Source organism: Talpa occidentalis, unplaced genomic scaffold (assembly GCF_014898055.3).
Source record: "Talpa occidentalis isolate TD23 unplaced genomic scaffold, MPIMG_talOcc4v2.1 talOcc4.3, whole genome shotgun sequence".
Lineage (NCBI taxonomy): Eukaryota > Metazoa > Chordata > Mammalia > Eulipotyphla > Talpidae > Talpa > Talpa occidentalis.
In genome coordinates this window covers 136965975-136978237 of record NW_023603184.1, presented here as the reverse complement: position 1 = coordinate 136978237, position 12263 = coordinate 136965975, and the positions used below count along the sequence as shown (strand labels likewise).

General features: G+C 60.0%; 1 protein-coding gene across 2 annotated transcripts; it reads right to left on the bottom strand.

The window, feature by feature from the left end:
- Positions 1-6228: 6228 nt before the first annotated feature.
- Positions 6229-11994, bottom strand: CTDSP1 (CTD small phosphatase 1). Of its 2 annotated transcripts, none has more exons than XM_037524028.2 (7): positions 11598-11994; positions 10168-10316; positions 9656-9760; positions 9485-9541; positions 8779-8871; positions 8509-8694; positions 6229-7977 (listed from the first exon to the last, which is right to left on the bottom strand). In XM_037524028.2, the coding sequence occupies exons 1-7, from the start codon at positions 11662-11664 to the stop codon at positions 7849-7851; spliced, it is 786 nt and encodes a 261-aa protein (XP_037379925.1). In that variant the 5' UTR covers positions 11665-11994; the 3' UTR covers positions 6229-7848. The 2 variants fall into 2 exon arrangements, with proteins under 2 accessions (XP_037379925.1, XP_037379926.1); XM_037524029.2 differs by having other exon boundaries at positions 6230-7977; positions 9656-9757; positions 11598-11707.
- Between the last annotated feature and the right edge of the window lie 269 nt (positions 11995-12263).

Here is a 12263-nt window from a genome sequence, read left to right as displayed (position 1 = left end):
GCAAACTGACTGCAGGAGAGCCCTCGACCTTTGTCCCCACCCCCCCTCCTCTAGGAGCTGCCTTCACCATATAAGGGAAGATAGGGCCCCAGAGAGAGAGAATGGGTAAGGGGGTGGGGAGGCAGGTGCCCATAGGTCCCTGGGAACTCAGGAGCCCAGGACAGCCTGACAGCGAGAGCCCATGTGCCCCACCCTTAACTCCTGAGCAAGAGGGCAGGATGGGTGTGTTTCTGCCCAGGACCCAGGTCCTCCCTGCAGGTGGACAGCACTGGCCAGGGAAGCTGGCGACACCAGAACCCTTCCTCCTGCCAACCCAGAGAAGTTGGTTCAGCTCTTCTCCCTCCTTTCATGGGGGCTAGCCCAGGGCCAGGGGTTCATACTTGGGACCCCTCCAGAACAAATGGGATCTGGCCCTTCTACAGGTCTCTTCTACTTAGCATGACCCTCACTCAGAGGGGACACAAGGAAGGGCTGTTCTTGTCTCCCCCTTCAAGGGCACTGGCTCCACCCACAGTTTTTATGAGCTGCCCTAGGAAGTGACTTTGGACTCTGCTGTGCTGCTCTAGCCAAAGCTTCCGGTTTTTCGATCCTGATCCGAGGGGCCCTCTCTCATTCAGGATGGGACAGCAGTCATCCCTGCCAGGTGTGGGTCTTGCTCAGAGACGGGCTTGGTCCACAAATTCTCAGCACTCTGGGCAGGTGCCCCCAACCTCCACCTTGCAGAAATTTCTCAGAACCCTGATCCCCACTAGGGGGTGAGATGAGGTATGGTGTGCCAGGGACAGCAGCTGCCCTCCTGACCACACCCTCCCAAGATGCTGGAGACCAAAGGTGTGGGTGTGTGCACGTGCATGTGTGTGTGTGCATGCAGTGCAAAGGTGTGAGCATGTGGGGCACAGGCTGGAATGAAGAGTCAGCACACTACGATGCTATTTTGTTGTATATGTTCACTCAGTTATGCACATAGTGAAGAAGGAAAGAAAAAAATTCATCTACAATTTGACTCCAGAGATAATCTACAGCTACATCATGGTTAGCGGTATACTGTGGAGTATTTCAAGTCATTCTTCAGTACATGTGGTGTGTGTGTGCCACTTACATGTATAGTATCTATCACCTATCTATCATCTAGCTTGCTTTTTAAAAAAAAGATTTATTTATTTATTTGTGCACACAAGAACTGGAGTACAGGCCAGAGGTGTGGGGGTTGAGGATTCACCAGAGACAGAGTGGGGAGCAGAACAGGTGGATTGACTGAAATACACTGCTGAGCAGAGCAGTGAGGTGAGACAGATGAGGTCTGCTGTGCCATGTGGGTAGCTCCCTGACCTAGGATTGAACTTGTGCTGCAGTCGCTACAGATAACTTCATATGTTGCGTCTTAACCCCTTGCGCCACCAAGGAGGCCCCTAGCTTCCTATCTATCTACTGGCTATCTATCTATCTATCTATCTATCCATCAATATTTTACTAGTGGGATAGAACTTTTTAAATATAATTTTTGGTAATGTCTTCCTTTTTTTTTTTTTTTAAAAAAGATTTATTTATTTATTTATACAAGCACTGGGTACAGTCAGAAGTGCAGGAGGGTGAGAGAATTCACCAGAGCCAGAGCAGGGAGCAGAGCAGGGAGCAGAGCAGGCAGAAGGACTGAAGTACACAGCTGAGGGGAGCAGCGGGCAGCAGGAGAGGTCTGCCCGCCATGCGGGACCCTCCTCCGGTGGCCGGGGGGCAGCTGGGGATCGAACCGGCTCCGCAGAGGCTGAGGGCAGCCTCGCAACCCAACGCTCAACCGCTGCGCCACCGGAGAGGCCCAATTTTTGGTAATGTCTTCTTTTGTGAATTTTTTATATATGTAATATATTAAGGTTGGTAGCCTGCCTGTCATTTACATGGTGTACTTTTTTCAATTTATTGCCTGCTTTTCAATTTAGTTTTAGGGGCTTTCTGTAGAAAATATATTTTTGAATTATTTACAATTTCCTTATTATGATAAACATCAAACATATTGAAAAGTTATACTATTAAAAATAGTGTAATAATAATAAATATTCAAGGATTCAATAATTCACATTGGTATATGTATGTATTTGGAAGTAAGTTGCGACATCACAATACCTCAGCCCGAGTAATTTACCACACATCTAAGAATGAGAACATTCTCCTTCAAAAGTCTAATATGGGACCTCCCTGGTGGTGCAAAGGGTTAAGCAGAGGACTGTGAAGCTATCTGCAGCCTCTGTAGCACAAGTTCAATTCCCGGGCCGGCCAGGGAGCAGCCCACATGGCTCAGCAGACCTCTCCTGTCTGGCCTGTTGCTCCCCTCAGCAGTGTATTTCGATCTGTCTGCCTGTTCTGCTCCCCACTCTGTCTCTGGTGAATCCTGTCACCCCCCACACCCCTGGCCTGTAACCAGTTCTTGTGTGCACAAATAAATCTTTAAAAAACAATGAATATATTAAAAAAGATCAGCACTTCTTAAACAGTAATAGGGTAAGAATCACATGGGAATCTTTTTAAAGTTTAGAAAATGATTCAATCGCTCAGGGTGGGGCATTTACATTCTAACAAGCACCCAGCTGGTGCCAGGCTTCAAAGGTGACACTGGGTGCTTGCCTTTGCATAGCATCCAGAGATCTACAAGGTCATTCCTGGAAGGAGTGGTGTGAAGTTTGACCCCCACTATGCTGCTGACTGCCGGATCTCCTCACTGTAAAGGCCCATACCCCCCCCCCTTTGTAATTAGAAGTCATCTTGGGGTGACAGTTTGGCACTGGCAGCACAAAAGTTTTTAATTATTTACCACTTTCAATTCTCCTTTTGCAACATTTGTTTTCTATTTACTTTGTTTTGGAATCTGTTTTTCCCATGGTGTCTCTTTTGTTCCGTGCTGTACCCTAGTGTCTGCAACAGAGAAGGCAAGGGATGACTGAAGGGAAAAAACGGAATTCATTATTTTTGCTTGATATTATATTTAGGAAGCTATGTTTGCCATCTTAAACTGATTTTTATTTTTATTATTTTTAAAGATTTATTTATTTATGCATACAAGAGCTGAGGTACAGGCCAGAGATGCGGGATGGGGGGGTGATAAGTGGATTCACCAGAGACAGAGCGGGGAACAGAACAGGCAGACTGACTGAAGTACACTGCTGAGGGGAGCAGCGGGCGAGACAGGAGAGGTCTGATGCGCCATGTGGGTTGTTCCCTCGCCGGCCGGGGGATTGAACTCATGCTGCAGAGGCTGTGGACAGCTTCATGGGTTGCATCTTAACCCTCTGTGCCACCAGGAAGGCCCTTAAACTGATTTTTATTTTAAAAAATAATATGGGTTGTTGGAAAAGTCATGACACATTTTTTCTTAGAAAAAATATGTCATGGGGCCTCCCTGGTGGTGCAAGGGGTTAAGACACAGCCCTACGAAGCTGTCTGCAGCCACTGCAGCAAGAGTTCGATCCCCAGCCAGGGAAGTGACCCACATGATGCAGCAGACCTTTCCAGTCTTGCCAGCTGCTCCCCTCAGGACTGTATTTCAGTTAATCCGCCTGTTCTGTCCCCCACTCTGCTTCTGGTGAATCCTCTCACCCCCTACACCTCTAGCCTGTAGCTCAGTTCTTGTACGCATAAATCTTTTTTAAAAAAAGGAAAAAGAAAAAAATACGTCATGACTTTTCCAACAACCCAATACATGAACCTGTAAAATAATTAAAAATGCAAACAGATGTATCATAAAAACTAGTCCTTCCCATTTTAGATGACTTTCATCCAGTCCTCCACCTCTGCTCTGCAGGGTTTGACACAGTTTCCATTTCTTGGGTACCCAATGGGAGCATACAAACGTGGGTACCTCTATGTGTGTCTGTTTTTGTATTTCTCCTCAGTGGGAATATACCCTCGCAAGGGTCATGCATCTGGCTTTATTTCATTTACTGCTCTAGCTTGGACTCCATTCTGTAACTGCTTGGGTATTTCCACCTTTTGTTTTTCATGGTGGGATGGTTTTTCTGGTTATTTCAAGTGTTTTGCTATTACAAACAAGGATGTAATGAAGCCCGTAAACATGCACGTCTACATGTGCACACATCTTAGGTTGCATCAGTTGCATCAGTTGCCCTGCCCCCAGCAACACCGTATCAGGTGCCATTCCCTCTGGTGTGTACACACACTCGTGTGCACTCGTGAGTGTAAAGGGCATGAGTGTGAAGCAGTAGTGACTATCTGTCCCTTACCAAGCTGGGCTAGAGTTTTTCCACAGGGGATACCTCCAAAGGCAGAGGCTAGGTTCCCTCCCTCCCTACCCTCTGGGGCCACCAGCCTCGGGTTTAGCATCTCACATTACTACTCCTTCTTCCCACTATCTCTGCCCAGTTCGGGTCTTCACAGGACCAGGCCTGTGATCTCCCAATAATGCCTCACATCACTGTACCCCAGATTTAGCTTCCAGGGTGCAGACGCCAGGCTTGAGCATGCCCTTCTCTTGTTCCGTGTCCCTCACTGCCCCGCAAAGGCCCCCCGCTGCCTGCAAAAAAGAAACAGCAGGCCGCTCCCCTGGTGTAGCTACAAAGCTGCATTGTCTGGAGCCTTCTGCGGTGTCCGTCCCATTGCGGGGGGGGGGGGGTGTGGGGGGGGGAAATTGAACTCGTGCAAAAGCAAAAGCAAACGTTGTCATTTCCCACGCGCCCCACCGTGGCCGGCCGGGCGTGGTGGCATCCTTTCCTGGTACACCCCCTGGCTCCGCCCGCCTTTACCGGAATCGCTCCTCCTTCCCATCACCTCAGGGCCTCTCCAAGGCCACCCCATGGGGGTGTGTGTGTGCGTGTGTGTGTCCCACACTCACACTCCAGTGTCCCTCCCTCCCTCTCTCTCCATCTGCAGCACTTCAGGTTTTAGATATTCTGTTCCAGTGTCTCTCCGCTCTCAGGGTGAGTTCCTTGAGAGCAGAGGGACGGGGTGTCCCCAGGTGCTGGCACCCCGCCCCACACACACTAGGTGCGGTTGAGCTGAACTCTCCTGTGGGCAAAGGTTGCGAGGCGTGGGCGTGGCGAGGCTGGCTCGTCTCCTTCAGTGAGGCGCCCTGGCGACTCCCCCGGGTGTCTGTGCTCTGGGATGCAAATCTGGGAGGGGATCAGCGTTTGCATGGAGAGAAGGAAAGGAAGGGGGACCCCCATTGCTCCCCCCACTGCCACCCCCATCCCGGGGGTCGAGGGCAGAGGCCGCAGCGGGCTCCGACGCCGCAGCTTGCCCTGAGCCGGGAGCTGACGGGGGTGCTGCAGGCTTCCCGCCCCAGGTCGGGGCTTCCAGGGGCTTTTCCACCAGCCAGAAGTAGGGGGCGCGGGGCCAAACACACTGCAGACGCCCCCTCAGAGCCCCGAGGGCAGAGCAGCTTCTGGGGCGCCGGCACTGCGGCTCGCGGCTGGACTCCCCAGGTAAGGCGGTGGGGGGCCGGGGTGGGAGCGGCAGCTCCTCCGTCCCTGTGCGCGCGCGTGTTTGAGGGGCGCGAGGAAGCTGCGCACCCCGGGACTGGGGTGCATGATGCGGGCCTTCATTTTCCCGGCCCCCAGGGGGGCAAGGGGGGCGCGCCCCGCGGCGGGGCGGGCGCCGGCAGACCCGGGTCCGCGAGCGCAGAGAGGCCTCTAGCGGCCGCCGCGGGGAGCCGCGGGGCGCCCCGGGGGGCGCCCGGGCGCTTCCTGCCAGGGCCGGCGCTGCCCAGCCGCGCGGAGGAAGTGCCGCCCGGGCCGGCGGGGGGGGCAGGAAGTGGGCGGGGGGCCCGCGAGGGCGCGGCCGGCGGGAGCGCTGCCCGCCCGGGGGGTGGCGCGCGGGACCCGGCGCCCGCCCCGCCCAGGCCCGCCCGCCCGCGGCCCGGGGTCAAAGGTCTTCGGCGTGGACTTGAACTTGACTTCCCTGTAGCTCGTCTCGCTCCCCACCTCGAGTCCCAGGGCCTCATCAGGCCTCCCCTCTTCGGGCCAGAGGCCACACCCCTCCCTTCTCCAAGAACCTTCCCGGGGCCGCCCCTGGGGACGCATTCCTGCCTCGCTCTAGAGCGGACATTATCGCGCCTCCGTGGGCAGCAATTCAGCGATTCTGCGAGGAGGGCGCCGCTCCGTCGCGCGGGTCCGAGCAGCGAGGCTTCCAGAGGGAGGATTCAGCAGCAGAGTCCGCCGCACCGGTCCATTCAAAGCTGCTCCCTTAACCTTCCCCGAGCGGGAAGCCCAGGGGGTCTAGGGCAGCCTCTTCACCACTGCCCACCCGCCCCCCCGAATGGGCTTGCTGCAGCGGGGTGCGCTTCACAGGGCACGTAACCATTCCCCCCACTTCAACACCCCAATAACCACAGAGGCAGATGGGGGGTCTGGCGTTCTTTAGTTCTCTTATGTGGGTCTCTCCGCACAGAGAAGGCACTTAAGTGGAAAGTTGCCCTGTGGACTACCCCCAGTCTCGGGGCGTGTGGGGGGGAGCATGACATCTTCCTTGGCACTGGTTCATGGGTCCCCTTAACCGTTAGGCCCTGAGGAGAGCCCAAGACCTTGACTTCCAGACTCAGCATTTGGGGTAGGGGTTTCCAGATAAGTCAGAGCTGGAAGGCAGGTTGTCCTGGAAGATGCCCCCAGCCAGCAGGGGGCAGGGCAGGAGGCTGCAGGGGGTGGGTTGGCACGGGAGAGGGGGCCAGCTTGGTCAGGCTTCCTGGAGACCCCCCAAACCCCACAAAGGTCCCACCTCCTACAGATCCCTTAAAGGCACAGGTGAATTTTGGGGTTGGCAGCTGGGTCTCTCCCCACACATGTAGTCAGCTGGTGGGCCTGGCACAGGGCTAGGCACAGAGAAGGTGCTCAATAAATGATTTTTTGAATGAATAAATGGAGCAAAGAGGTTGTGAGGGGCAGAGGACAGGGCCCAGAGCCCTTTGGCCCAGCTTGTTTCATTGAGAATATAGCAGTTTAAAAAATGTAAAAATCCTTTCCCTCCCTCCCCCAATTTATGGGCCCAGAAAAGGGATGAGCAGAGTAACTCTACCTTGACCCTTCCCTCTCCCCTTCCCCCCAAATCTATATACACATATACATATTTATATGGCACCACAAAGGGGACCTGCCTGTGCCCACCCATGGAGCTGGGGGAGCAGACTTGGCTTCCAGGGCCTTGGAGCAGTTGAGGCAGATGTGGGAGGGTCAGGCCTAGGGTGATGTAGGGAGCAGCCTGTGGCGGCTGCTGAGCGCAGAGAGGTGGGACTCAGTCCTTTAGGACAGAGGCTGCTCCCTTCACAAGTGGTAACAGATCTCTACTTCCCCCTCCTAGGCAGACAGAGGGGCGGGTGGGGGGCGGAGGGGGGGCTGTATCAGTCCCAAGAGATCAGGTGAGGCACCCAGTTCTCCCACCAGCCTAAACTGCAGCAACCTAGGCCGGTCCAGGCCTGAGCTGACCTGGGCCAACCACGCTGGAGAGGGCTGTATGCAAGGCACATGGTATCCACCGTTCCCAGGCTGGGTTCCGGACATTTGGCAGCAGGAACCCCTCCCCTCCCCCAATCAGAACTGGAAGGGGCCAAGGGGCCCAGTTTGGCAGCAGAGAAATATGGCAGCAAAGCAAAAAGAGAGAGGGAGAGAGAAAGGGGGAGCGGGCACCACAGGTCCCCCAAAAAGGAGGGGGTTCTAAGGCACTGATACAGGGACCCAGGGGCATTGCCCTCGGTACAGCCTGCTGCCCCTTTCGTGGCCTGGCCAGGCTGGGGAGGGGATGCCCATTTCCCCAGGGCACTGAGGTGGCAGTGGCTGCAGGGTTTCCTTAAGGCAGAGTCCTCAAGTGAGGGGTGAGCACTGGTTAGGGGGCAGGTCCTGGCCCCAGGGCACCTCACTAGCTGCCCGGTCGAGGCTGCCTGAGCACTGAGTACACATCATCCACGCGGCTGAGCTGCTCGAAGAAGGGCAGGAGGTCGTGGAGCTCCGTGTCGCTCATGTTGTCAAACCACGAGGCCACCGGAACCTGGACAGATGGGGGAGGCCCATGATGGGGGGGCGGGTGGCCACAAGGTCCAGGCTCCCACTGCGTGGTGGGCAGCCCGAGAAGTCCCTTTCCCACGGCTTCCAACCCTGGGGAAAACACTTTTCACATACAACAAAGTGGGTGCTGAGCGAACTGACCCTTAGCCTCCCTGTGTGCAAAGCACTGACATCTATTCTGCTTCATTTTTTTTTTTAAACCCCAACTAGGACCTGCTAAGTTATTTCTGCAACTCGGTAACAAGTCACAACTGGCAGTTTGAAAAGTTGGAACTGTTCCCGTGCCCGGCAGGGCCCCCAGCCCAGGGTGGGTATCCTCTACACCCAGAGGGATGAGCCCAAAGAGAAGTCCAAGGTGGTAGCAGGCAGCCTTCAGGGGGTGCGGGGGGGGGGCAGGAAAGAGGGACAAAGGGGAAGGCACCGCCCAGTTTGGGCACGTGGCGACCAAGGCAGCCTGTGGACTAACCCCTTCCTGGGGCCACAGCCCCCCAGCCCCATCCTGCCCGGCACTCACGGCGTTGTCAGGATGGAAGACGTAGGAGGCAGGCGAGTTGTCCAGAATGAGCACCCGCCGGAGGTCTCGGCCCAGCCGGCTCAGGTCCTTCACGTAGTTTCCCCGGTGGAAGACGCAGGATTCACGAAACAGCCGTGCCCGAAAGGCCCCCCATTTGTCCAGCAGGTCGGCCACGGGGTCTGCATACTGAAGGGGTGGGAAGTGGGCCAAGGTCATCCAGGGCCAAGGTCCGGGTGGCCCCAGGAGCCGTTGAGATCACGGGGAGCTCACCTTGGCGAGGCTGGCGGTGAACAGCACACATTCAAAGAGCTCGCCCATCCGCTGGAGGAACTCGTCCACGTGGGGTCGCTTCAGCACGTAGACCTGGGGGGTGAGCCAGTGAGGGGACTGCTGTCCCACAGGGTGGGCTGGGGAGCTGCTGAGGACTGGGAGGGTGCGAGGGGAGGAGGCAGAGGGGCACAGGAGGGAGGTAGTCCGCTTAGCTGGCCACCCACCAAGGGGAAGCCACCCACCCTCCCAGAAGAGGGTCAGAGTGAGCGTCTGACTTCTGACTTCCTGCCCTGTCCCACAGAGAATTAGAACTAATTCCCAGGTCTTTCCCTTACCATGGCCTCAGCCAAATGTGGGGCCCTGGGGCCAGCCCCCTCACCCAAAGGATGCAGGGCACCGGTGCCCGAACCAAGTAATGGAGAACAGGCTGGACAGTACACAACCTATCCTGAATTACTTGAACTGGGTCCCGGGCAGAGTGGGGCCAGGGGCCGCCCAGCAGGTACCCCATTCCATGCAGGCCTAGGAGTCAGGCCAAGCGCCTCATGGTCTGTGTGACCTTGGGCCGGCCTTACACCCTCTCTGGGCCTCTGACATCTCGCATCTATCAGAGTCCCAGCCGGGCTCTCTGGATTGGGAGGCGGAGTCTCGGGTATCAAGGGCAGATTCAAGCCCACCACCCCCCTCCCATCTGCTGGCACCTCACCTGGTGGACCACCCCATCAATCTCCACAGGGATGATGAAGTCAGCATTGTTCACTGGCTACGGGGGGGAAAAAAAGCTGCTGGAACCAGGGTCAGGCCACAGAGACTGCCCTCCCAGGCCAGGGAAGGCCCGCGTGGAGCCGGGAGCTGAGGGCTGCTGGGCAAGGCCCACCTTGAAGGAGCTGTGCACCAGGGTCTCGTCCAGGTCGATGACCACGCAGATCTTGTCCGAGTCCTGGGCCTTGGCCTCGGGCAGCAGGTACTGGACTGAAGTCTGCTGTGGGAATGAGCAGGCTGACTGGGGGTACCTCTCTCAAACCCCCGGGTATTTGTCCTACACAGGTCTCCCCTCTCCAGCCCTATTCCTGGGGAGTCACTAGGGGTGGGGGAGGGGGCGGAGAAGAGACCACCCTTCCCTGGCTTTGCCCGGCCAGCTCTGGAGCTGGGGCTACTCTCTGTGAGTCAGTTCTCCACCTGGAAAACCAAAGTAGGGGAAAGCGTCCCTTCCTGAGAGACCCTCCCCTGGGTGACATTTGGGGGCCTTCAGGGCCAGGCTGGGGGTGGGGGGCACACTCTCCTCCGTACCCTCCATGGCCCGCCAGCAGTCACGGAAACTCCTTTCCCTTATCTTCCCTCTGGGTTGAGCCCAGGTGTCCCTGCAGCCCCCACCTGGCCCACACGCACCTTGGGGACAGCTCCGTTCTCTTCCACCAGCAGGGGTGCCCCACCGTGGGCAGGCAGGGCCTCCCCATCATCCCGGCAGACACAGCAGAAAAGCGAGTGGAGGATGCCCCGGCTCCGGGGTTTCTGAGAAGCTGCTGACTTCTGATCACCTGAAGCAGAGGCCCAAGGTGGGGGCTTGCACACCGGCCTGCAGAGGCGCGCAAGCGTGCCCAGGTGAACCCCGGGGCCCAAAGGGCCTGACCACGCCCCCGACATTAAGGGTGACACTTGGTAGCTGCAGGCCCCCGACAGTCGGGGGGGGGGCGGCCTGCGGGCTCCTCTCCACGCCCCAGCAACCTTCGGAGCGGGCGGGCTGAAGGGGCGCACCGCGAGCGCTTTTCCTCTTCCCCAGGGTCTCCACTTGTGCGGGATCAGCCCCTGGCGGCGCCCCCCGACACCCACCTTACCTGAGCGCCCCTGCTCAGTCGGGCCGAGGCCAGGGAGCGCTGGCGCCTGGGCCCTGCCGCCCACCCCCGCCCTCCCTGCACGCTCTCCGCCCCGCGGGTCCAAAGTCCTCCGAGGCCGGGCCCAGAGGCGGGAGTGGGGGTCGCGGGCCAGTGTCCAGCCGCCGTCCCGGCTCCGCCCCCGCCCCGCCCGCCCGCCCCGACCTCCAGCCCGGAGCCGAGTTTCCGCCGGCTGATTGACAGGCCCACCCTCCACCCGCCCCGGCCCCCGCCTCGGGCGGAGCCAGGCCCCGGCCCGGGCCGGGCAGAGCGGGCGGGCGTCCCGGCCCGTGAGGTCAACCCCTGGGCCGCGAGGGCGACCCCCGTCCGGACCCGCCAGCCCCGGGGGCCCGTCCAGGCGGGCGGCGCGGCTCCCGGGCCGGCGCGGGTGTGCACAGGCCGGGGCCCGGCCTCCCCGCGGGCGCACTGGCGACGCTTAGGGGGGGCCGCCCTCGGGGGGCCTCGGCGCCCCCACGCGCGACGCGGAAGTTTGTGGAGCGCGCGGATCTGCGCTGGCGGGAGCGCCCGCCCAGCCCCCGCGGCCACCCGGCGCCCCGCAGGTCGGCGGGGGAGGGGGCCTCTCGGCGGGCGGCCCGCGGGCGCCCCCTCCAGCACCCCCTCGCCTGACAGTCCCTCGGGCGCCCGCGCGGGGGGCCGGCGACCCTGGGGCGCTGCGCCGCGCTCGCCCCAAAGACGGGCAAGGCGCCCGCGCTCCAACCCTGCCTCAGTTTCCCCACTTTGGGTGCAGCCCGGAGCGCCCGAAAGGCGCCAGGCCCCGCCCCGCGCCTCTGAACCTCCAAGAGTTCAAACTCGCCCCGGTCCCGACTCGCGCCGGAGCGCCCGGCGCCTCCGCGGCGCTCGCCCCGGACGGCGGCGGGGACGGCCCGGGGGAGGGTCCCGCCTCCCGCCCTGCAGCGCCGGCCGCGGCCCCTCCGCGGGCCCCGGTACCTTTGCCCCGCAGCGGGCCCCGCGCCTCCTCCTTGCTGATCTGAGTAATGACGGCCGCGCTGTCCATGGGGCCGGGCGCGCTCCGCTCCGGCCGGACTCTGGCCCGGGCGCCCGGCCTCCCCCCCGGCTCGGGCCGGAATCGGGGCGCGGGGGGGAGGGGAGGGGTGGGAGGGAGGGATCCCCGCGAGCTTTGGAGGGGAGGGAGCCAGGTTCCAAGGGGGAGGGGGAGGGAGGGGGCGCGGAGGAAACTTTGTTACAACATGGAGTTTCCTCCCCGCGAGGCGGATGCAAACATGGAACCCGGGCGCCGTTTCAAGGCTCCCCCTTAAAAGGGCAACGGCTTCGGCGTGACCTGGACTCCGCCGGGGCTTTCATCACCGCCGGGGCCAGCGCGGCTCGCGGGCCGGGAGGCGGGACCCGCCGGGCTCCCGCCGCGCTCCAGGGGGCGTCGCCGCCCTCCCCGGCCGCGCCTCTGCGGCTGCGTGGCGGGGCCGGGCTCCCCGCGGCGGGCGCCGGGCTCAGCCCCTGCCAGGCGGGCGGGCTCAGCCCCGGCCGAGCCGCGGGCGCCCACGCCGGGGAGGGCCGGGGGCGGCGCCGCGCACCTCCGCGCCCGCGGGGGCCGGGGACTAGCGGCCGCCGGGCGTCCTCATCTGGGGCGCGGGGATA

Bases quoted from the DNA above. Each gene is read 5' to 3' on its own strand.
- CTDSP1 (XM_037524028.2), bottom strand. From the start codon at position 11,664: ATGGACAGCGCGGCCGTCATTACTCAGATCAGCAAGGAGGAGGCGCGG. The intron at 9,542-9,655 runs GTGGGCCTTGCC...TCCCCCCCGTAG, and splicing joins TGGTGCACAGCTCCTTCAAG to CCAGTGAACAATGCTGACTT. The intron at 8,695-8,778 runs GTGAGCTCCCCG...CCACCCCTTCAG, and splicing joins TCACCGCCAGCCTCGCCAAG to TATGCAGACCCCGTGGCCGA.